Raw genomic sequence first — 23,238 nt, 5'->3', positions numbered from 1 at the left:
ACACGAGCGCGGCCAGCCCCGCCACGCCGTGCTCTCATCCTCATCCAGCCTCCCACATCACCAGTACTTGCACACGATTGACCACCCTAAATAACACCTGGGACACTGCTACGAGTAATTTTTTCCTGTCCCTGTTTTCCCTTTCTTTTTCTAATTTTTTATATGGCCCGGCGCCGGAGAGACACACGATGGGCCCCGCATTCCTCTCGGAGCTCGCCCGGCGCAACCGGTACAACCTCCGCACGCTCCGGCGGTCACCCGCGGCCGAAATCTCGGGCGCCCTCGGTGACCTGGGCACGCTGCTCCCGTTGATGATTGCACTCGCCTTGCAGGGCTCCATAGACTTGACGTCAACCCTCATCTTCTCGGGCCTGTTCAACATCGCCACGGGCGTTGTCTTTGGCATCCCGCTGCCCGTGCAGCCCATGAAGGTGCGCCCGTCGTCTTTTTTGTCCTCTCTTTCCTTTCTTTCCTCTCTCCTGTTATAGTGAGATAGCGTAAACAAACGACCCCCGCTCTGACTCTGCCCCCCCAGGCCATCGCCGCAGCTGCCCTGGCCAACCACCTCCCCCTCCGCGTCACCACCGCCGCCGGCGCGCTCGTCTCCTTTGCCGTGCTCCTCCTCAGCGCCACCGGCCTCCTCCGCCTCCTCGCCCGCCTGATCCCCGTGCCCATCATCAAAGGCATCCAGCTCGGCGCCGGCCTCCGCCTCATCACCTCCGGCGCGGCCCTGATCCTGCCGCTCCCCTGGCTCGCCCCGCCGCCCCTCGACAGCCGCCTCGCCGCCCTGCTCCTCTTCCTCCTCCTCCTCCTCACCCAACGCGCCGCCCGCTTCCCCTACGCCCTGCTGGCCTTCCTCCTCGGCATTGCCGTCGCCGTCGCCGCGCCCGCCCCCCCCCTCCTCCTCCTCCTCCTCCCCACCACCAGACTCCCCGCACCTTCCCACCACCTCCTCCTTCCCCCCAACCCTCCTCCCCTTCCTGCCCCCGGCATTCACCTCCCCCGCCGCGCTGAGCACCGCCCTCGCGCAACTGCCCCTCACCACCCTCAACTCCATCCTAGCCGTCGCCTCGCTCGCCGCAGACCTGTTCCCCCGCCACCGCTTCTTTCCCCCCGGGCGGGAGGAGGAGGACGACGACGACGACGGCAGCGCCGCGGCGCCCGCCGTCCCGAGCGCCACCGCGCTCGGCCTGTCCGTCGCCGCCATGAACCTGCTCGCGTGCTGGTCCGGCGCCATGCCCGTGTGCCACGGCGCGGGCGGGCTGGCCGCGCAGCACCGGTTCGGCGCGCGCAGCGGCGCCAGCGTCGTGCTACTGGGCCTGGCTAAGGTGTTGCTCGGGGTTTGGGGCAGCGGGGCTCGGTCCGGGTCGGGGTGGGGCCTGCTGCAGAACCACACTGGGGGGCAGCAAGGGCTGATCGAGTTCCTCCGCCGGTTTCCGGGCGGCGTGCTGGGCGTCATGGTCATTGCGGCTGGGCTGGAGCTGGCGAAGGTCGGGGCTGGGCTGAACAGTGGGGCGGCGGACTTGTGGGAGGAGAGCGTGGCGGAGGGGGAGGGGGTTGGGGTGGGTTTTTTCAGGAGGCGGCGGTGTAGGGAGGTTGGTGTGCGGGAGCAGCAGGAGCGGTGGATGGTCATGATGGTGACCGCGGCGGGGATTTTGGCCTTCAAGAACGACGCGGTGGGCTTCTTGGCGGGGTGCTGCTGTCACGCGGCCTACCGGGCCGCCGACTGTGTTGAGAGGAGGCAGGCGGAGGGGAGATGGGGGCTGGTGGGCGAGCGCTTGCCATTGTTGCGGTAGGCGCAGCTCCCTGACGTTGGAGCGCAATGTGGAGTATTGGGTAGCAGTAGAACGAAGTAGAACGAATATATGAACACCGAAAGCATCCGGCCTGGGCCGCTTTGTGTCTAGCTAACATGCTGATGCGATGTCCTCCTTCACCTGACTCCGGAAAATAGGGAATGAATCTACGGGTATATGTGTTCCCTCAACCAACTCGAACAGCCTCCTCCGCCCCCTTCACCGTTAAACTACACTGCCCGCCGCAATAGGCGGCTGCCTGCGCGCCCTCCTGAACCGTGCGAACAACCCGACCCTCCTCTGCGCCTTCCGCCTCCTCCGCATCGTCTTCTCATCGCCATAGTTGAACTGCTCCTCATACTCGCTGCGCACACGCCGCAGCAACCAGTAATTGTAAATAACAAACAAAATAAAGCTCGTGCCGAGGACCGACGCCTCAATCACGATGGCGATAATCGCCTGCGTGCTCCACTCGCCCACCTGCTGGGTGTAGACGTTGGTCACGGTCGTCAGCACGCCGGCGAGCGCGTTGAACACGAGCGGCAGGTACAGCTTGTTGAGCAGCCACACGTAGTTGCGCCGCCAGCGCAGGGCAAGCCATGACGAGCCGAACAGGCCGGCCACGATGCACGCGAACCCGACGACCATGGCGGCCGTGTTGCCCGGCGTGATGGCGCGCTTCTCGCCGCTGACCTCGCCGACAGGGAACGTCACGCTCTGCCCATCCTGCTTGCGCTTGAGGCTGGTGAACGAGCCCGGCATGATGACGAAGCCGACCAGCAGGATCCACACGAACACCGACACCAGGATGTTGTGCATGCGCGGGATCTTGTCCAGCGAGAGCAGCATGTTCATGTACGGCGTCTGCGACGCGCCCGCTTCGCCGCTGTAATAGCCACGGCCGCCCGCGCCGGCTTTCTCCCCGGAGTAATCCGAGTTCTGTCGTGCTGGCTTGGAGAATCCGGTGTTCTGCCGCTGGACCGGGTTCAGCGGTTTTGTACTCGATGCCGTGGCCGAACTTGCCGTTGAGTCGCTGGAAGCGTTGGAATCCATCGAGCGGGAATGTCCGTGGCTGGGTGCTTGATAAGCGAGTCCCGGACGAGATCTGGAGAACTCAGGCGGGCTGACAACCTGAGGACGGGCCCAGTCGGGCGGGGGCATCGGTCTGAGAGGGCTGACGACCCGAGCGGGTGCGAAGTTCGCCGTATCTTGTCTCCGGGGTGGGGAGTACGACACTGGGGGCCGGTTGACTGACGGCTCGAGGCCTGCCTGATTCTCGGGCTGCAACGGAGGGTTCGGAGGCGATGACCGCAATGGGTTAATGCTCGCAAAGTTAACTTGCTGCGGGGCAGGGTTGGGGGGTGATGACCGCAGCGGGTTCATGCCCGGAGGCAGCAACCCTGGAGCCAGGCCTGTTTCGCCCGTTGGCACGGGCACTCTCGGAGGCGATGATCCCAAGGGATTCACAGGCTTCCTAGCAGGCCTGTCCGCTTGTGATCGGGTGCTCGAAGACGGCCCACCATTGCGAATCCGGTTGGCATCTGTGGTGCCCCGAGGCTCACCGACGCGGGGGGCAGGCTCCGTTTGATTCGCATTTGACTGCGTCGGATTTTGGGAGGACACGCCACGAGCCGTATCGGCCTTGGGATCTGTCTGAGGAGGCAGGTTACTGACTCGCAATGGCGGCGGGAAATCTTGATTTCTTGGTAAGATGCTGACTGGCGTGTTCTTGCGCGGTGGGGATTTCGAGGGAGTGGGCGTAGGGAAGGACGGGGCTGGGCCCGGCTGCTCTGGGAGCGGGCCCTCCTCCGCCGGGAGAGCCATCCCCTGGCGTGAAGCATCGTGGATGGGCTGCCCCATGCGTGACTGAGGAAGAAGTGCTAGACCGGAGGGAGGTGACACTCCCGACACAGCTGGGACAGAGCTGGGCGGGCCTGCGCGGGGCGGTTCGGGCATTGGCGGCTTGGGGATGGGTCCCGCTGCTCCGGTGCGCGGCGGCCCTGGAAGAGGGTACTCTGTAGGGCCGGGCGCATCTTTGCCGTTCTTACGAACCGGAGGCGCCCTTGGGAAAGAGAAGCTAGGAACAGCTTGTTCTGGCTGAGATCTGGTGACGATCGGTGGCGGCACTCTTTCGCCTGTCTTGGTCGATTGGGGGTTCAGAGCCGCAGGCACGAGGATGGGGATCTCGTCCCCTGCTGGCTGCGGCGCACGTCCCGAGACGCTGATGCGGGTGCTCTCCTGCCCAGCGCTCCGAGTGTCGATTGATGGTAGCTGGGCGGCCCCTCCCGTTGGTCGAGCTGCTTCGGGTTTCTGCCTGCGAGCTCTCCTCCCGGTCGGCGGTGCTGCGTCTGGAGGTGCCGGGTTTCGCGGCAAGGGCCAAGTCGACTCGGCGGGAGACTGCCCCATTGCGGGCGACGGTCCGTCGCTCTCGGGCGACCCTCCAGGAGACATTTTCGGTGGAGAGCTCACAGCGTAGATGACTCGGTGGTTGCTGGATGCAAGAGGACACAGAGAACTGGAAGTGTCTTTGTCCACAAGCAAATCGAGTATATCGGCCCTGGCCAGCGTATCCCGCAAGGAGGTTGACTAGTTGGACGGGGGAAGGGGGGTTGGACAAGCGAACGCAACCTCGCAATCACGGCGCCCCAGGGGGAGGCCTTTGACATGCGGGATCGGGTTGAATATATGTCCTTTCAGGATGGATTCACCAAACCCGCTCCATGCCGAAACAAAGTGTCGGCCCAGCTCGTGGGCATTGTTTTGTTTCATGCAGTCCGAGTGCCCGGGTCCGGCCGGAAACACCGCCCCAGAGGCTGCCAGCCTGCCCATGGAGGAGCGGACAAAGATGCTGAGCCACTCGGCTCGCACAGAGAAAGGCCAAGACAGCAAAGACCTCGAGGGCCCGATGGGCCGGTTCGCATGTACAACAATAGTAACGCAGGTGGGATAGGCGGCAGTGGAGGTGCCGAGAGACGGTCGCCGGGCAGCTGTTGGCCGGCCCCAAAACATTGAAGAACTGGGAGCCCGAGGGCGGCACGGAAGAGTGGAGTTATCGTGGAGGCCCTTTTCTGGGACCGGGCCGGGCCGGGACTCGGTCAGGGCAGCGCAGCCCGGCTTTGAAACTCGGACTGCCGGCCAACGTTTGCAGCAGGCGAAAAGAAATAAAAAAGAGATATATCACGGATTTATCCTGGTGATCCTGCTCTTGAAAGTACGGAACACATCAAAGCAAGTGCAGAAACCTGCCCCGAGGAGACGACTGTAAAGTGGCGATGAGAGAACAAAGGGACGGGATGTCATTGATGCACGTAATCCGTACATGGACTATCGACTGCATGGTGCTGCAATGTGACTGGTTTGCTATCGCATCCTGCTTCCACGTCCATTTGCGCATCTGCAGCTGGGCGAGGGCCGGGTGCGAACGGCTCGACTAGGAGCGGACGTTGAGAAGTGAATGAGCGTGAGTGGATCCAGAGAACAAGATGGAGCGTGGCAGACGGAGCCAACCGATGAAGGAACCAGGGTGTTGGAGGGGACGGTGGGGCAGGTGAAGCATTTCAGCCAATCACGGGACGGAAATCCGAGGGCGGTCAAAATTTAGGCTTCCAGGTGCCATCGATCCTGCCCATTGGCCCTTGCCAGGCGCAGCAGGCGCATTCCGGGACCCGATTCGAGATCGAGAGAGGAGACTCGAACTCGAAAGTCGCCCGATCGACTCGGCAAAATCGAAACGAATTCGCACTGCGCCGCTCTGCGAGGCCTCGCGCGACCTGTCGCAGCTTGACGAAGGAGCTTGTCCCATTCTGCAAGCGATGACTTCGTCCGTGCTGGACGGCGACGGCGCCGGCTGCGAGACGCCGGTGCCGCCTGCCTTCTCTCCCCTCACCGACCCGGCCCCGGACTTGAACTCGACCGGCAGCTGCGAGCCTTCCGTGGCCCCGGCGCATGACGGAACGCACGACGAGGCGTACGACCCCGAGGTGTTGCCCGACGCACCGCCCGCCGCTCACCATGATGTCACTGTCACTGCCACGCCCGCTGCACCCGCTGCTTCTGCGCAAGACTCCAACCCGGACCGCCGCTTACACGCGCTTTCCGACCCTGAAGAACCACCAGCGACAGCAGCAGCAGCAGCAGCACCAGCAGCGCCCGAAGCCATAACCGACCCAATGCACTTCAACTCGGGTATGGATGCCGCCGTGTACCCCTCCGCCGGTGCGGGCCTCGGTCTCTACTCGCCGCATCCAACCGACATTCTGATGGCCCTCGCTCGGCTGTCGGCTCAGCGGCAGGGCATGGCGCTTCCCCCGTCGACTGTTCGCCCCTCTCAAGTGTCACTACCTCCGCAGCAAGCACTCGATGTCTCCGATCCTTTACTACAGCGAGCTCCCGACGGCCCCAGCACCACCCCGCATGCCGACGCCCCTCTTGAGTCCTTCGCGAAGCTCGAGTTTGCCGACGGCGTCTTCGAGATGACCACATATGCTATCATCATCGGGCGGGACAAGAAAGCTCTGGCCCAAGCCAGACGGAACGAGCGACGGCTCGAAGCCTACCAACGCAAGGTGCGGGAAAACGAACAGCTGGGCCTACCGCCCCCAACTCCTCCGATCCAGGAAGGCCGCAAGTTCAGCAAATCGTACGTCAGCGAGGAGGGCGGCATGCTCGGCCCGGAGTCGGATGGCGAGGACGATCCGCGTCCGTCCAAGAGGAGGAAGACGAGCCGTGGCGCTGCATCTGGGTCGGGGGATTCTCAGCAGCCCGAGCCCGCTGGGCCCGAGCCAGTTCCGCTTGACGAGGAGCACCCGACGCTCAACCGGCAGTATGTGTCGCACACACCGGGAGCAGCCGCTGTAGATCTCAGCGCCCTCCGGCCATCGCCCTACTATGTCCCACTTGTCCCCATCCACTCTCCTGGGCCGAATATTGCCAGCAGAACCAAGGCCATTTCGAGACGACATCTGATGATTGAATTCAACCAGAAGCGGGGCGTATTCGAAGCCATCCCGCTGCACAAAAACGGCTTCTTCTGTGAGGATGTCCTCTACAACACGAAGGTGGTGTTGAGGAGCGGCGACCGCCTGCAGATCAGAGATGTGGAATTTGTCTTCACCATCAACGGTGTCCCCCGCGGCAAGACTGGTGCCGAGGTCGACATCGATGAAGACCGCTCGTCCAGCAGGCGCTACTCGGAAGGAGGGAAGGAGATGAGCTTCGACTTTGAGAGCTCCCACGACCCCGAGAGACGGAGCACAAGCCCCGAAGAGATGGAAGAAGCTCCACCCGCGAAGGAGGACAGCGGCAGCGAACTGTCGGAGCCCCCTGAGGACATTCCCGAGCCAGAGCCCGAAAAGGCACCGGAGCACGAGGTTATGGAGACGATCGAAAAGGATCCGCCAGCCCTGCCGCCGTCGCTTAAATCGGAGCTGCCACCAGAGCTGTACGACGCCCTTGGTCCCATCCCCCAGAGGAAACGCGGTCCTGGCCGCCCGCCGAAGAACGGCATCATGTCCAAGAGGGAGGAGAGGCTCCGTCGGAAGGCGGCAATGGAGCTCGCCAAGAAGAACATGCCCCAGCCGCCGCCAGGAGAACCGCCAGTCAAACGGAAGGTTGGCCGGCCTCGCAAGCACCCGCTGCCCGAGAACGCGCCCGACAGGCCGGAGAAGCGCAAGTATAAGCCGCGGAAGCCTAAGAACGGCGAGGACGGCGAGGGCTCGAATGCCGAGAAGACCATGAAAGAGCGGCGACGGGAGAAGCCTAAGACGCCGCCACTGGAGCTGAACGAAGCCGACTATACCGAGGAGCAGCGGCAGAAACCGCCCAAGAACTACGGCACGCTGATTGACGAAGTCTTGTCCGCCGCTCCCGGCGGCTTAACCTTGAAGCAGATATACAAACGGATCCAGATGAAGTATCCATACTTCTACTTCCATGTCGAGTCCAAGGGCTGGGAGAGCAGCGTTCGACACAACCTCATCGGCAACGACGCCTTCAGGAAGAATGAGGAGACGCATCTCTGGAGCCGCGTGCCAGGCATCGATATTGACGCCGGGAAAAAGCGCAAGGCAGCATCGCCCGATCGCCCCGCGGCTCTGCACACTTTTGGCCCACCGTACGCGGCTTCTGCCACGACGACGCCCCAGACGTTCCACGCTGAAGCTGGCTCGCAGTCAGGTTATCGGCCGGGCACCGTTCCCCAACGGACCGGATATCCTCCCGCCCACGGCCAGGTCGGCCTTGGCCAGCCGCCCCCGCAGGCCCAGCCCGGCGGCCTACCTGTCGCTGCTTCTGCCCAGCAAGCGCCCCGCCATGCTTATTCGGCTCCTGCCCCCCCCGCACCCGCGGGTACGCCGACCGCTGTATATGCAGACCCAGCTACGGCACGTCCTTCTCAAGCGAACCAGAATGCCACGGGATATTCCTCGCCCTATACATCGCGGCCTCCTCCAGGCGGTTCCACGCCACGAGGTGATACTCCTCAGGCCCCCGCACGGCAAGATTTCCCTCCCAGCCAGTCGATGAGTCCGTTCAATGGGCTACCACGAGCTGGCCCTGCCCCGGCGCAGGCGGCGACATCCGGCTCTATCGGGCCGCGACCGGCGCAACCCGCTGCAACTGGCGCCACTCTTGCCCTCAAGCCAGCCGTTGCGCCGGAACTAGTCAAGCATGTCATTAACTTTAAGAAGACAGTTACGGAGCAGTTGACGAAACGGACCCGAGGTGCCGAGGCGGCCGAGGCAATCGCCTTGTCTGTCATCCACCGCGGCCTCGGGCTCACCGCAGAAAGCATGGTCCCGGAAGCAGAGAGCCTCGAAGAGGTTGTGTTCGGTGTGTTCGAGTCGACCAGCAAGAACCTAGGCGCCAACCGGTCCCTCCACCCAGGCCTGCTGCAGGCTCTCGTCAAATTCAAAGCCAACATGATCCAAACTCTGGAAGGCAGGATGAAGGGAACGCGTAATGCGGAGCGCCTGATCTTGTCAGCCATGGACCGTGTACTGGGGTTCACCGACCGCAGCACGATGCCCGGGACCGAGACCGAGAGGAACCAGTACGAAGCGGCCGAGAACGTCCTCATCACGGCCATCGAGCGGGTGGTGACGGAGCATCAAAAAACCATGGCGGCTCTCGCGTCTGGTTCGGCGCCTCCGACTGCTTCGCGGCCGAGCCTCGGACCCCCGGCTCCATCAGTTCCTGGCTCTGCCGCTGTCTCCGCAAGGCCGCAGGCACCTACTCCTTCTCCTGCAGGGGCGATCGCGTCCTCCACAGCACCCTTAAATCCCGGAATGAAGCCCGCACATTCACCTTCCACATCAACGAGTCCGCCGGCTCCAGCGCCGTCTGGGCCGGCAGCAGCTAACCCGAGCACGGCGGCCGCGGCTGCACAGCAGGTTCCCCGTCCTGCCGCGACTTCCGCGCAGCTTGCGGCTCAGCCTCTCGCGGCTCCAGCATCCCACACTCGACCCCCGGCTGCCGGGTTGGGGACCGTTCAAAGCCCGTCACCGGCCTCAGCCGTGGCGCAGGCTGCTGCTGCGGTCCCGAATCCAAATCTGGTTCCAGGAGCCGTCCAGGCCCAGGGTTCAGCCCAGGTTGCAGCGCCTGCTCATGCTCCTGCTCAGGGTGGAGCTGAAGTGCAACATCCTCCGGCACAAAGGCCAGCTGAGGTCCAGGCTTCCCTCAAGGTTCCATCCCTGGCCACGGGCCAGACTCCTAGCCGATCGACGCCTCCGGTCGGCGCTTCGGTGACTTCCTTGCCCAATGCGCCAGCTTCTGCGCCCATTCCAACCGCATCTCATCACCCAGCCCAGGCAGTGCCTCCCACGAGCTCACAGGGACCAATACCTGGCTCTGCTCCGCCGCCGTCGCAGGGTCCTGGTCAGGGTCCTGCCCCAACCTCGGCTGCATCCCCTGCAACAACCGCGCCGCCACCTGCGCCGGGGACATCTCAGCTGTCTGCTCAGAAGCCCACGCTGGCTGCACCTGCCGCGCCCCCCGCCTCGATCCCTCCCCCATCGCAAGATAGCAAGCCTTCACTTGCAACGGCCCACCCTCCGCAAGGACCGGCTTTGCCCGCCACTTCAGCTCCAGCACCGACCCCGGCGCCACCAACCACGACGACGACGACGACGACGACGACGACGACACCACAAACGCAGGTACGGACAAGTTCCGCCTCTGCGCCGTCGTCCCCATCCCAGTCAGCAGCAACGCCGATGCCGGCGAAGCCTGCCGCCGCAGCTCCGGCGCCAGCCGCCACCACGTCTGCCTCCACGTCATCCCAAGGAGAGACCACTGACCAGATTGCCGCTGGATCCCAGACGCCGTCGCCGGTCGCGGATATGCTGGCCCCCGCGGCTTCTGCCACGCCTGCTGCGTCTGCCGAGCCACTGCCGGCTGCCGCTTCTCCTGCGATGCCCCTCCCGACGCCCGCGACGACGACGACCGCTCGGTAAATGAGTTGCTGCTGCTGCTGCTACTTGTGCTTCTAGGTGCTGTTGTGGTGCCATGGCCAGTGTGCTTTCCAGACTGGGCGGGATCTGATGACGTGCGCTTTGTCGTTGTTCCGGGCTGTTGACGGGACAGGCATAGCACTGTTCACGTTTAGCCTGCTGCGCGTTGTTGCGTGTCTGGTTTGGTTTGTGCTGTGCTATTTTGCCTGAGGGAAAGCGAGATGGGATGTTTCGGCGGTTGAGCGGTATGGTTACGTTGGCATTGGATGCGTTACGATGGGATGATGCATTGTGGACAGTCGATGTCGGGATGCAGTGGGATGGAGTGGCGCTATAACGTAACGAAGAGTCGGGCGGTTGTCACTGCTACTGCTAGGCCTAGTTCCATCGAGTGAGGAAATAACATGAGCATTACTCAGGTTGCTATTGTTCATGGTGGTGGCGGTTGATGTGGCTAGAGTGGCGACCCAACCGGGAGGGAAGGTCTAAGAAGATGTTGAGCGCTTGTGGCTTGGGCGTGCGCAACGGAGGTGTCTTGCAGGCTACTAGCGATTTTCTTTCATACATACACCGCCTATGCAGAGACAGCTGTCTCAACATCCTCGGGGGCTGTCTCTGTGTGACAAGCGACATTGAATCAAGCCTCGTGTGTGGTGCAGACCGGTGGGGGGCGCACTCGACTGGATTCCGAAACCGGCAACCCGCTGCCGGTGTAAGCCGAGGCCTGGGGGAAGGGCGCGCTTGACATTTTGTCAGGGGCTTGCTCAATGTTGACTTTTATCGACGACTTGTCGGCTTGACACGACACCACTACTGCCCAAGCCGAACAACACTGGGAAGGATCTGTCTGAGCCTGCCGGGCTTGCGCGATTCTCACGTCTCGCAGCTCTCAACTCTTGCAACTCACCTCTCGCAACTCTCACGCCTCGCAACTCTCAACTCTTGCAGCTCTAAGCTCCCAACAGGAGCACTAACCATGGAGTTCTCCGCCTCATCCCAGCTTCCCATCATTCTCTATCACTACCCCTTCTCGCCCTACGCGCGCCGCATAGTATGGTACCTCCGCTTGCGCGGCATCTCCTACCTGGAATGTGTAAGTCGCCCTCTCGCCTTCCCTCATCGCACCTCCAACCCCCCCCTCCCCTCCCCCCTTCCCCCCGCCATACAGCCTACCTCGGTCACCCACCCTGGAGCAAGCCTACACACACATCCACCCCGAGACTCTCTCCGCAAGCACGCTCACCAGATCACAACCCGTGGCCGGGGCACAGATCCAACCGCCGATCCTCCCCCGTCCAGACCTAGCCCGGCTGGGCATCGCCTACCGGCGCATCCCGGTGCTCGCCGTGGGGCGCGACGTGTACCTCGACACGCGGCTGATCCTGCGCAAGTTCGAGTCCTCCGCCGCTGCAGCTGGCGCCGTCACGGCCGGGAGCGCGAGCGCGAGCTGCCGCCCGCCGCTGGGCGCGCCGGCCGGCACCGACGCCGCGGCCCTCGAGCGCCTGCTGGCCGTGCTGACCACCGCGACGGACCTGTTCGCGCGCGCGGCGGCGCTGCTGCCGCGCTCGCTGCCGCTGATGCGGGACCCGGCGTTCCGGCGCGACAGAAGGGATTTCTTTTTTGCGCGGGATGGGGCGCCGCGGCGGCGGCAGGGTGATGGCGATGGTGGTGATGGTGGGGGAGGAGGAGATGACGCGCAAGATGACGGCGCCGAAGGAGGAGAAGTCGGCGCCGAAGCCGAAGCAGAAGCCGAAGCCGCCGCGCAGCGCGCCGAGGCCCTCCACGCAGTCAAGGCCGCCTTCGACCTGCTGGAGCACACCCTGCTCGCCGACGGGCGGGCCTGGGTGCTCGGCGGCGCGGCAGACGCGGGCCCCACGCTGGCCGACATCGAAGCGGTCTGGCCGTTCCACTGGATGACCGGCATACCCGGCATGCTGTCAGACGTGGACGATAACGGCGACAGCACCGCCACCACCACCAGCACAGCGCAGCAGATCAGCAGCGCCGCGTTCCCGCGGGTCTACGCGTGGGTGGCGCGGTTCCAGGCGGCGGTGGGCGCGGCGAAGGAGCGGGTGCGGGCCGGGCGGGTGAGCGGCGAGGAGGCGGCGCGGATACTCCTGCGGAGCGGGTTCCTGGAGCGCGAGGAGGAGGTGGGAGTGGACGAGACGGAGCCGCTGGCGAGGGCGTGCGGGCTCCGCAGGGGAAGCTGGGTGGAGGTGTGGCCGACCGACTACGGGGCTGCGCATCGGGACCGCGGCCGGCTGGTGGGCCTCGGGCCGGACGAGGTCGTGTGGGAGACGGATGCCGGCGTGCGCGTGCATGCGCCCCGGCTCGGCTTCCGCGTGAGGCCGGCGGCCGTTGCCGGCGTGGTTGCGGCTCCGGCTGCGGGGGAGGGGAAGGAGGAGGGGGCCTAGTTTTTGGAGTCGTACACAGAAGAGTATGATAATCCTGTTGACTCGTTAGTCATGCGTTCTGTCCCACCTACCAGGTTAGTGTTGTTTGTTTGCTCCAGTATCGTCGCAAATGGACTGTGATTTCCAGTCCGTTTCCGCTCCGAGATGCCGTGTCCCTTTCCTGACTGGCAAAAGTTCCGACACAATATGTACGAAATGTCTTGGGTGGTATGCACTGCGATTAACGTGAATGGTTTCAACCGACGACATTATCTGCATTATGTACTTGCACGAGACCCGCGCTGACGTCGGCGGCTCTGCTCTGGCGGCTCTGCTCTCAAGCCTTCGTGGCACAACCGCGGCGCATCGGACTTCGGATTGGGCGCTCCAGTTCCCCGGCAGACCTGTCCCTGTGCACCACGGCGGCCCAGCAGCATCGCGTGAGCTGGCGCTTGCCGGATGCTCCCGAAGCTAACGCCGCGCAGCCTGTCTCGGGTACGGATTACACTACAGTAGTGTGCTGTCCTGTCGTGTAGGTGGTGTACACTCCCCCGCAGCGTGGGGTGAGTGCGGGCAGCGACCCGACAGTCGGGCGTCCTGCTCTGCGACACAAGCCGATACGCGCCTCAGTCGCTGGCTCATTTTGGGCGCGCGAGCCCAAGGAGTCAAGCCTGGGGGATCCGCTCGTGAAGCTTGACTCGGGGAGCCGGAACGTCTGTCCCCCACACGCTAAGACCAGCCGCCAATCATGGCCGACACGCTTTTCCGAATCTGGCTAGATCGAGGCCTTGCAGATGCAGGGGCGCGAACCGAGTGGAAAGCAAGCTTGAAAACGCCTTCTTCCACTGGCTCCTCGTTGGGGCCTCCGTTTTAGGACCCAGCCTACGGAGACTCGGTCTCGGAAAAGTTGCAATTTTAGCTCCAACTGTTGTAAAAGTGCTCCAGTTAAGAAGAACAAAATAAAAGAAAAAGGACGCGGGCGCCTTTCTACCTTCACATCTGCTGACATCCTTTCCTCTATGCCCAGCGAACGCGCTTCTCCGTTGCTTGTGATTTCGTAATAACTACCACTGTAAGACGGAGCCGTGCAAGTGGAGCTGTGCCGCGAAGGCGCGGACAAAAAGTGGGACTCGAAGGTTCTGCATCCAATTTTCATTCCTTGCGAGAAAGTGCGTCATGGTTGAAGCCGGGCTTGCATCAATCACGACAAGGCTGCTCACGTGTTGGTTCCCAGAGTGCTTTTAAGAAAGAATTACTGACGGAAGCAAAAGTCCAAGAAGACTTATCAACTTGGCCATATATCTCCCATCTGTGCCATCCGAAGCCGTTCTACTGTGTATGCACGCGTCGGCGTATTGTTCCTTGGTAATGACGGAGTACGGATTAGTGCTTGGACTCTCCTGGAGGGTGGGGAGACGCGATTGGCGGTTGGTCAGTTGGCAGAAGACGGGTGGAACAGCCCGTCCCCACACGCCGTTCCCGGCTGGTCCTCGAAGTTACGTCATCGTTGTCCAGTGGTAAGCCTTTGCCGCCCCGTGCGCCTTCTCTCTTCTCATCCCGACGCCGGAAAGAAGCAGCAGTCAGAGCTTTCCACCTGGAATCTCAAAATTCGATGTACAGTAGTTTACTAACGCTCAAAAGCCCGCCTTTCGGGGAATGCCAAAGGCTTCTGCTTTCCTACTGACCGCGAAATCCCGCCTATCGAGCGGACCGGCTGTGTTCCTTTGCAAAGCCAGCGCGAGCGGGTGTTGCACGTCCGAGAGCGTTGCGAGCAGGGATGATGAGCCAGCCCGGGAGCAGATACTCGTCAGAGCGAACTGGGATTGCACAGTGCCTGGGCTGACGCAATATCCTCTGCCGCGATGTGATTCGCTTGGGAATTGGATTTGCCACGGGCGCCCCACCCGCCTGACATGGAGCGGCTCTTTCGCACGGTGGTTTCTGTCCGGCTTTGCTTTGCGTTCTCGACCGCCAAACGATCCAAGTGCCACACACCATCCGGTCCTCCATCCGTCCATCAAGGCTAGAACGTAGCCAATCTTGGGAAGGTAGAGCCAATTCTGTTGACCTACTCCGTAGCTGAGTTTTGTGCGCTGAGGGCAAGGCGGCGGAAGACGGCAATTGGGGTTTGAAGAACTCGTGCATGGCATGCGAGTTCCGTCTCCTTCAGACATCGAACTGTGTGATACAGTTACTTCCGTAATAACTTCTAACGTTAGCTACCTGGTAAAGGAGGAAAGGGCGGCTGAGAAATCCGGAACTCGCCCCCGGCCTTGAGACCTGGTAACGCTATAACAACAGGAGAAGTCGAGTTGCGCTGAGAGACAGCCGGAGTCATAATGTACTGTCCATGGGTCGAAGGATCCGGTTTATTGTTTTTGTTGTATGAGTGAGCAAAGTGAGCAAAGCGAGACTACCTACTTTGAAGAACGTCCGAGGCGTGAAGCTCGGGGTTTGGACGCCGCCGGTCTGCAACTCCGTGTTCATCGGCTGGTTTCCTGCTGACGGCCATGTAATGCTGGGGTACATGCTCCGTCCATTGCGGATCGCCCATTTGGTAGACGTTAAAGAGGTCCCGCCAAGACTAATTTCGGCCAATTGTCGGCAATGTTTTTACAACGTTTTTACGCAACCCCGATCGCCAAGGCGTTTGCACTATCGCCAAGGTGTTCAAGCGGTTAGTTCGCTAGGGGTACGGGGGACGGCGCCAGCTCCCCGTTGGTTAGGGTTCAGGTTATAGCTAGGATACGGGTTATAGTTAAAGTACAGGTTATCTCGGTTTTCTTTTTTTTTTAGTTTGGTTGAGGTTTTATAAAGTTGTATAAAGTTGTTGCGACGAGTCTTTGCGATTGTTCGTTGTTGATGTTGCTCGAAGTCGTCGTGGCCCCGCTCACCCTGTTGCGATTGTAAATACTTGTAAGCGGCAGTCTCCGAAATTAGTCTTGGCGGGACCTCTTTAACGACGACCGCCCATTTGTTCCCCCTTTTCGCAGCCAAGGTGGGGTCCGTTCACACCGTGCGCAGCAACGTGCGGAATTGCTGTTTTCAGATGACAACTATACTACCTGACTTTCAGCCAGCTCCAGGCCGACCTGATGGGGATGGCTGCAAGTCAACGAGTGTCTTGCCCTTGCCTGACCGGGCGGGAAAACTCGCTCGTGTGCAGTCGAAACAGCCGAGTTTGGACCTTGCAGGAGCAACAGGCCATCGAAGCACGTCTGGGGAAGGACCCGGCCGAGAGAGAACCACGCTTTCGGATTTGCTTTGTAATTGTTGTTGCCCGTGTCTGGTGGACGGAGGAAGAGACGCAAGTTATTTGGGAGAAACCCATGCTTCGATCCAACCTGGAAGAGTCCCGCCAGCGCTTTCGCCGCAACCAGAAGGCTTTCCAGATCAGAGCAGCAGCGGTTGATTTTTGCCAGGATTGGCCGGACCGTTCCTGCACTCTGCTCCCGGAGGAGGTAGGCGCACAGACCGCTGGCCCCACAAGACAGCCTATGTATTTTGCCATTCCTTCCCCCCCCCCCCCAAGCGAACGTCATACCTGACGTCGTTCCCCCGTTTTTGAACTCTTTTTTCCACCCACGCACGCTACTCAGTGCACACCAGCACACGACGCACGCGTGCGAAGGACGAGGTCAAGGACGCCAGACGGCACCACAGCGAAGACAGCTGCAACACAGCGCAGCTGCACACCTTTTTTATATAGGCATTTATATGACCTCATCGTCTCTTGCCCATCGATTTCCCTTCGATTCGCTCTCGGTCTTACTCTGAGGCGCTGCCAGACTCTGATTTACATCATGGGCGTGCCCACTGGAGCTGCGGGCCGTGGTGCCTCTAAATCGCCAACGCAACCCAGCAAGACGTCTCCCCCCCGACAAGGTGCGCGCATCAGCGACCGTTTTGATTTGATTGCTCCGCTGTGCTGCTGGCGACTTCATTTGATTGGGTCAACGTTGTCGTCGCTGATTCTCCTCTGCTTCCAGACAACCCGTCCGATACCAACCGTGACGCCCCCCTGAAACCCGAGGAGCCGGCCAGCGTCGAGCCGGCCAAAACGCTGCCGCCTCCGCCTCGTCCAGCGCAACAACAGTCAGGAAACACCCCCGACTACTTCAACTCGGCTGCTGGATCGTTGAGTCTGGAGCCGAATCCTTTTGAGCAGTCCTTCGGCGGTAGTGCGCCCCCCGAGACCCCCGGCGGCACCAAGCTGCCATCCGTCGCCGCGCTCACATCTCCATCTTCGCTCCTCCCCGGCAGTACGCCGTTTTCCTGGGGCGCTGGTTCTCTGCGGACCGGCCCCCTGAGTCCAGCCATGCTCTCGGGCCCGACCAACGACTACTTCGGCGACACGCATCATATCCGCGGCGGCTTCCCCACGCCGAATGAATCCTCGCTGCGGACGGGCCTGACCCCTGGGGGCAGCGGCTCCATGTTCCCTGCGCCCAGCCCGAACTCGCAAGCACTCTTTGCCCAGATCAACGGGCCCGCCCCAACGCCGGGCACCCTCGACTTTCACCGAACTGCGCTCAGCGCAGCGGCCGCCAAGCGCGAGCAAGCCCATGCACAACAACCGTCGTCGTTACCCGTAGCTCCCACGTCACAGCCGCAAGACATGCCTGGCGGTGGCCAGGCTCCCAAGGCCGAGCCAAAGGCCGCGGCCGACCCTTTTGACCCGCATGATAACGACGCGGCGAACGGGCTCTTCATGCTAGCTCGGGGGCGGAACAGCACTCAACCGGGCCCTGTGTCGCAGTACCCTCCACCGCCGCCTGCGCCGGTGCAACCCCACGCCGACCCCTCGGGCGCTCCGGCCGTGCAACCCTTGAGCACAAACACATCCCCACAGATGGATGGGGCGCCGTCGCTCACTGGTAGCTCGGTGCGCGGTGCCAGCGAGGCAAGTGCGGGGTCGGACGAGAGCGAGGTGGCGCGTCCCAACACCCGCTCGAGAGGGAAGCGGAGCTCGGGAGGCGCGGCCGCCAACTCGCGCCGCAAGGCCGAGGACGCCCCCGTCAAGGCCCCCCCGGCCAAGAAAACCAAGTCGAACGGTGGTGCGGCTGCGGCCAACGGCAATGAAAATGGAGGCTCAGAAGACGAGCAGCACGACACGAAGAATGGCAAAGAAGAGGCCAGCAGCGGGTCCAAGCCCAAGATGACGGAGGAGGAGAAGCGGAGAAACTTCCTCGAACGTAACAGGTGCGTTTCGAGGCTAGCAGATTGGATCACTGACCTGTGCAACAACGGGCCGGGCTGACGATTTATCTTTTCTTCTTGCAGGGTGGCTGCGCTCAAGTGCCGTCAACGGAAGAAGCAATGGCTGGCGAATCTCCAGAACAAAGTGGAAGCGTATTCCAACGAGAACGAGAGCCTGACCAACCAGATCGTGCACCTGCGCGAGGAAGTGGTCAGCTTGAAGACACTGCTCCTAGCCCATAAGGATTGCCCGATCACCCAGCAGCAGAACGTGCAGCACGCGATCATGCAGCAGGGGCTCGAGCCCTATAACCCTCAGATGAACCCCTACGGCCTGCCCCCGGCCATTTCGGGCCAGCCTGTCATGGCCGGCCAGGCCATGAACCGGCGGTTCTCCTAGGTTGAGAACGGCCCGAGTGGAGCCGGGGGTGTTCCCGCCTCCGGCTCTCCGCGCGTGAGCCCGGACGGCAGCGCGGAGGTGGGCCGCCCTCCGGAAATCTCGGAGTCGTTGTAAGTTTCCCTGAGGGTAATGGCTAGGTGCGGGGAGGAACGGAGTCGAAGGAGGGATATACCCGTTTTTTTGTTGCTTGGGAGTTTTCCCCTTTGTCTTACGGAAAAAAACATTGCTAAGAGGGTGTGGTGTGGGTGGGGGGTTGGGAGGCGGTTTCTCTGCCGGCGTTTAACGGGGTGCCTTGGTTTGCGTGTAAGGTAATCACACGTGTACGAGGCAACAAACAAGCGGGCTACGTTCTATCTGGTGAGGCGGGCGCGAAACAAACTGGAACTGGCCTGCCATCAACTTTCTGCCCGCGCAGCCGTGTTAATGGGTTTCCATAGCACAGCCGTCGAGATCTCTTTCCCCCCCGCGACTGCGCTTCCTCCGCTCTCCCTCATGAGTTGACTTTCTGGAGGGTCCCGGAGAGGGCGTGTTGCGCCGGATGTCCATCAAATCCACCACCCACTCGACTAGGTGCGTGATCAGTACCTGAGTTATTTTGCGGAGGGCGGTATCTTCCAAATCCCGCTGCCCTGGGGTGCGTCCATGCTCAGTGGATTCTACATAGGCAGAGAAAGCACCTGGCTGGGTTCCGGTGTCGTCCATCTTCACGGCGGTCATCTTGTACTGCGTAGTCGTCCCATTATGGAAGCCGTCAATTTTGTCGTACCGCGGAGGACAAGCATGTCTCATCCTGGCTTCTGCCTGTCACAATCAGTAGGCCATCTTACTATCATAGTACCAGGACATCGGATGAAGCAACCCCATATCCCATATAAACACCGGCCTGAGGTCATCACGAGTCACAGGCGTTGGGTTCGTCCTTTCTGTTCCAACATGGGAACAAAGCCTCGATGATGAGAGCAACAGCAAGGAACCTGGCACGCCAAAGTTACTGCCGTAATCGTCCGTACGTTGAAGTGGATAGAGTCAGTGTATCGTTACCTTTGTAAATTACACGGGAATGGCTTGGCAGCCTCAGACATGCAGTGGTGGCCGACACAGCGAGGTGGCCCAAGCGTCAAGTGCCACATTCTGCAGCCACGAGCAGTTACTCCGTACTTGCGTAAACAAACCGGGGAGCAACTTCCCGTCGCGATCCGGCAGCCCACTTCGCAGCGCCTTCTCGGGGACCGGGATCCTTCACATCGCCTAAACAGCATCTCATAGGCGCCCAATTTCTGCCTGCGCTCTCGGCGGCGCATCGCAAAGCCGGATAACGCGAAACAACACGCCAGGTGCGCTCGAATTGACGCGTTGGACCGCCCGATCTCTGCCCGCCGAGAATCTCGCACTGGCCCGATTCGACCTGCAGTGACGCGAGTGACTGTCATTTTTTTTTCCCCCGCCCCCCGCTGGTCAGCCCGTCGCGACAACGGAGCGCACACACGACCCTCGAAGCCTGCTTCTTGCGGCTGCTTGCCCCAGCGCCGCCCGACCATCTCTGCGTCACGCGACTGTCGCGGCTATCGCATTCATGCGCCGACCGCCCCGCCCTTACCCATGACTACTCTCGTACGGACCCGCCAGCCGCTACAAGTCTTGAGCATGAGCAACCAGCCGGAGCGACGGCACAGCAAACGCCTCGCGGGTACGTCACTGCCCCTCCTGCCGTCGCGGCCGCTGCCGGGCGCTCGCCAGTGGGACCCGCAGCAGCAGCAGCAGCAGCAGCAGCAGCAGCAGCAGCAGCAGCAGCAGCCCGCGGCAGGGCCTCAGGGGAGGAAGCGGAAGGATGCTGGAGCTGACTTGCCCTCGGCAGCTGCAGCGGTCTACGATGAGCAGGATGGCGACTTTCTGTTCACGCGCGGGTCCAAGAGGGTAAAGACAGCGCCAGTCCGGGAGGAAGAGCCGGAGCCAGAGCCGGCACCGGCACCAGCACCAGCGCCGGCGAAGAGGGGTGTAGGGAGACCACCAAAGGGGGCAGCGAAACGGCGCGCGTCTCCGCCGGCGCCAACACCACAGCCGCCGTCGACGCAGCCCCGACCAGCAGCAGGAGCAACAGCGACAACGAGGAGGACATCAAAAAGAAAATCAAGCCTAGACCACGCGCCCGCGGCGCCGCCGATCGAGGAGGATGTCGCGTTGCCCAAGTCGAAGGCGCGGCGAAAAGTGCGTGAGACGACCGTCGAGAGGAGGCCACCACAAAGAAAGGGCAGATCGGCTCAACCGAATGGGGCGCACGAAGGGATAGAGGAGGAAGAGGACCATGACAACGAAGACGAACAACCAAGGCCCGCGGGACGCAAAGAAGCAACACCGCGGGCGGACATGCCCGGACCGTCCTCGCAGTCGCAGATGATCCCGCTCCCCTTCAGCGACACGCCCATCATCAACCGCAACAAGGAGTTCCGCAAGAAGGGTGGGGCCAGCGGCGGCCGGCGCAGCAGCCTGGGCATGCGCGGGCGGCGGGCCAGCTCGCTGATCGACAGCGGGCACAGCGCGCTGCCGCACCGCGAGGTCGACCCGGCCGAGTTCTACAAGTACATCGCGGCCGAGGGCCTGAGCGAGCCGCGGCGCATGAAGCAGCTGCTGATCTGGTGTGGCGAGCGGGCGCTGAGCGAGAAGCCGCCGCACGGGAGCCGGGGTTCTAGTGCGATCCTAGGAGGTGGGTGAGCAACTGGGGAAGTTTGTGCGTCGAGGACGAGGAGGTGCTGACAAGGGCTGTTTCACTTAGCACGGGCGATACAAGATCAGCTGCTCAAGGACTTCGGGGCACGGTCGGAGTTCTCGGACTGGTTCACGCGCGAAGACGTTCCCAAACCGCCAGTGCCTGTTGTGCTGCAGCCTAACCCGCGGAACGTCGACTACGACGCCAAAATCGCCGAGCTAGAGGCCAGGATTGAGAGGTAACCAACCCAACCCCCTTTGCCTTCGTTTCCCCCGTCCCTGCACCCGTACTGACCCGCCCCGGGCGCGCAGATTAAAAGCCCAAAAGAAGGCCTGGCAGGCCATCGCCGCCCCGCTCCCGACGCCCGACCCGCTCTATCCCGACCCAGACCCGCGCAAGGCGCCGCTGCCAGACTCGGCCCTCCTCGAGGAGGACGAAGCCAAGATGCTGTCCGCGCTGACCAGCCCGGACACGGCGTTTAACTCGTTCAAGCGGCAGGCCCGCTCGCGGCTGCAGAACGCGCAGGCGGCGCTCGAGTTCAAGGTGGACCAGCTGGCCGACAGCGTGCACAAGCTCGACATGCGCGTCGTCACGGCCGGGCGGGAGGCGGACGCCGTGCTGGCGCTGAGCGCCGCGCGCCTGCGCGAGCGCGAGCAGCGCGAGAAGAGCGCCGTCGGCACCCGCGACATGCCCGTCATGGAGGTGCTCAGGAGTCTGGGCCGCATCTTGCCCGAGGGCGGGTAGCCGCGCGAGCAGACGGGTTAACCTAAACTTTTTCCTGCCTTGCTTCTACTGATGTGGGGACTGCTAAGGGGTTGGCACGACATAATGATATTGCACAATACGAAATTGCTCGGGTTTTGTGTTCCGTTTGTGTTCTTTTTCTTGACGGTGGCATAGCGGAGACTGGTTTTCATTCATGGTGTGGCGTTTCCACGGGCGGACAGAGACTCGGCGGCGGCTTCGGCGGACCTGGCTCTGGCGGCATTTTCGGATAGGAGAGATATCGGAGATTCCCCAGGCACAGAGAGGACGGAACCGGAGGGAGGGAGCAAAATGTGAATTCTGAACCCAGGCATACCAGCAAGGCAAGAAAGGGCCCTGCCCGGACGGTGCGCTCTGTGATACCCGCCTGCCGACGCCGATTCTATTTGTTGCTTGCTCCTATCCCTCGAGCATGCGTAGGTTAAAGTATCATACACCAACGCGCCTGTCTGCGTACTTCCCTTCGTCAGGAAGGGCACCGTATCATACATTAGCTTTCCACCTTGCGGGCCCCGGCCCGCCCTTCCACGAAACCACCCCCTTCCCTTTCCTCTCCTTCCCTTCGACCGCTGCCTCCTGCCTCCCGGGCAGGCATGTCAAATCTTGTACTCCTCCAGCGGCGGCATGAAGCCCATCCCGCCGCGCCCGCCGCCCCGCCGGCTCTCCACGTGCGCCCGCAGCAGCCGCAGCACCTCGCTGTCCCGCCACCGCGCCGGCACCGGTCGGTACGCCGGCCGGAACGTGCCCACCGTCTGCGCCCACTCGCCCGGCCGCGGGGACTGCTGCTGCGCTGCCGGGTCGGCTGGCGCAGCTCCGCTGCTGCCGCCTGCACCGCTTGCACCGCTTGCTTGTCCTTGTCCTTGTCCTTCGCCTCTTGGTTGCTGCTCGTCCTGCGTCGCCCAGTAGTAGATGTCCCAGTCGTTCTCGTCCAGGAAGCGGTCGTACTCGGCCAGCAGGGCGGGCGGCATGCGGGCCAGGTGGGCCGACGCGAAGGTGGACAGCAGCAGGTCGGCCTCGAGCGTGCCGCGCTTGCGGGACTGGTCTGTCTCTCTCGCTTTTGTCAGTTTTTCAGGTCTTCATCATGGGTCAGGTGAAGCTCTGGTGAACCGAAGAAAGGGTGGTGTTTGATAGGGATAGGGGAAAAACGCACATAGGAGACGGGCGCGCATGGTGGCGAGGTCTTCGCCCTCGCGGCGGAGCGGCTCGATCTTGAACTGCGCGCCTTGCAGCTCGCCGACTTCGAGGTCGCGGGCGGGCGAGGGGGGCTGGGGCTGGTGGGAGGAGGAGGAGGAGGAGGAGAGGCGGTTGGCGGCGACGGCGACGGCGAGGCATGGCCGGGCGCGGACGCGGGCAACGGCGCGGGCTGCGCGCATTGCTGGGCGGAGTGAGGTGGACATCGTTTGTTTGTCTGTGTGTTTTGCGGCAGTTGTATATTCGGAAATCTCCCCGGAATACACTGGTGATTGTGGAGGATGTCCCGCTGTAGTGCAATTGCTGTGAAGACGTACGGTACACAGTAACTTGCGGACTAAGA

General features: G+C 62.4%; 8 protein-coding genes across 8 annotated transcripts; 5 read left to right on the top strand and 3 right to left on the bottom strand.

Annotated features, from left to right (window-relative positions):
- Positions 1-188: 188 nt before the first annotated feature.
- Positions 189-1,875, top strand: THITE_2152701 (uncharacterized protein; the record flags this gene model as incomplete). The annotated part of the gene is made up of 3 exons (XM_003648660.1): positions 189-431; positions 536-877; positions 1,125-1,875. 3 exons carry the CDS (start codon positions 189-191, stop codon positions 1,794-1,796), a joined length of 1,257 nt encoding a protein of 418 aa, XP_003648708.1. The 3' UTR covers positions 1,797-1,875.
- A 33-nt stretch (positions 1,876-1,908) lies between these two features.
- THITE_2106472 (uncharacterized protein) lies at positions 1,909-4,353 on the bottom strand. Its single transcript, XM_003648659.1, has one exon. The coding sequence runs from the start codon at positions 2,847-2,849 to the stop codon at positions 2,022-2,024; it is 828 nt and encodes a 275-aa protein (XP_003648707.1). The 5' UTR covers positions 2,850-4,353; the 3' UTR covers positions 1,909-2,021.
- A 1,096-nt stretch (positions 4,354-5,449) lies between these two features.
- THITE_2106470 (uncharacterized protein) lies at positions 5,450-10,469 on the top strand. Its single transcript, XM_003648658.1, has one exon. It carries the CDS (start codon positions 5,609-5,611, stop codon positions 10,244-10,246), a length of 4,638 nt encoding a protein of 1,545 aa, XP_003648706.1. The 5' UTR covers positions 5,450-5,608; the 3' UTR covers positions 10,247-10,469.
- Positions 10,470-11,815: 1,346 nt separating this feature from the next.
- THITE_2106469 (uncharacterized protein) lies at positions 11,816-12,960 on the top strand. Its single transcript, XM_003648657.1, has one exon. The coding sequence runs from the start codon at positions 11,821-11,823 to the stop codon at positions 12,655-12,657; it is 837 nt and encodes a 278-aa protein (XP_003648705.1). The 5' UTR covers positions 11,816-11,820; the 3' UTR covers positions 12,658-12,960.
- A 1,310-nt stretch (positions 12,961-14,270) lies between these two features.
- On the bottom strand, positions 14,271-15,190 carry THITE_2125046 (uncharacterized protein; the record flags this gene model as incomplete). The annotated part of the gene is made up of 4 exons (XM_003648656.1): positions 14,271-14,453; positions 14,632-14,659; positions 14,709-14,814; positions 15,058-15,190. The coding sequence occupies 4 exons, from the start codon at positions 15,188-15,190 to the stop codon at positions 14,271-14,273; spliced, it is 450 nt and encodes a 149-aa protein (XP_003648704.1).
- Positions 15,191-16,322: 1,132 nt separating this feature from the next.
- THITE_2106467 (uncharacterized protein) lies at positions 16,323-18,445 on the top strand. The gene is made up of 3 exons (XM_003648655.1): positions 16,323-16,521; positions 16,626-17,838; positions 17,920-18,445. Exons 1-3 carry the CDS (start codon positions 16,440-16,442, stop codon positions 18,233-18,235), a joined length of 1,611 nt encoding a protein of 536 aa, XP_003648703.1. The 5' UTR covers positions 16,323-16,439; the 3' UTR covers positions 18,236-18,445.
- A 1,248-nt stretch (positions 18,446-19,693) lies between these two features.
- On the top strand, positions 19,694-21,990 carry THITE_2106463 (uncharacterized protein). The gene is made up of 4 exons (XM_003648654.1): positions 19,694-19,922; positions 20,091-20,936; positions 21,006-21,177; positions 21,251-21,990. The coding sequence occupies exons 1-4, from the start codon at positions 19,835-19,837 to the stop codon at positions 21,681-21,683; spliced, it is 1,539 nt and encodes a 512-aa protein (XP_003648702.1). The 5' UTR covers positions 19,694-19,834; the 3' UTR covers positions 21,684-21,990.
- Positions 21,991-21,999: 9 nt separating this feature from the next.
- THITE_107944 (uncharacterized protein) lies at positions 22,000-23,193 on the bottom strand. The gene is made up of 2 exons (XM_003648653.1): positions 22,855-23,193; positions 22,000-22,746 (listed from the first exon to the last, which is right to left on the bottom strand). The coding sequence occupies exons 1-2, from the start codon at positions 23,075-23,077 to the stop codon at positions 22,301-22,303; spliced, it is 669 nt and encodes a 222-aa protein (XP_003648701.1). The 5' UTR covers positions 23,078-23,193; the 3' UTR covers positions 22,000-22,300.
- Between the last annotated feature and the right edge of the window lie 45 nt (positions 23,194-23,238).

This window comes from Thermothielavioides terrestris, chromosome 1 (assembly GCF_000226115.1).
Source record: "Thermothielavioides terrestris NRRL 8126 chromosome 1, complete sequence".
Lineage (NCBI taxonomy): Eukaryota > Fungi > Ascomycota > Sordariomycetes > Sordariales > Chaetomiaceae > Thermothielavioides > Thermothielavioides terrestris.
Note: the sequence above shows the minus strand (reverse complement) of the source record. Positions and strands in the feature narration are given on the sequence as shown.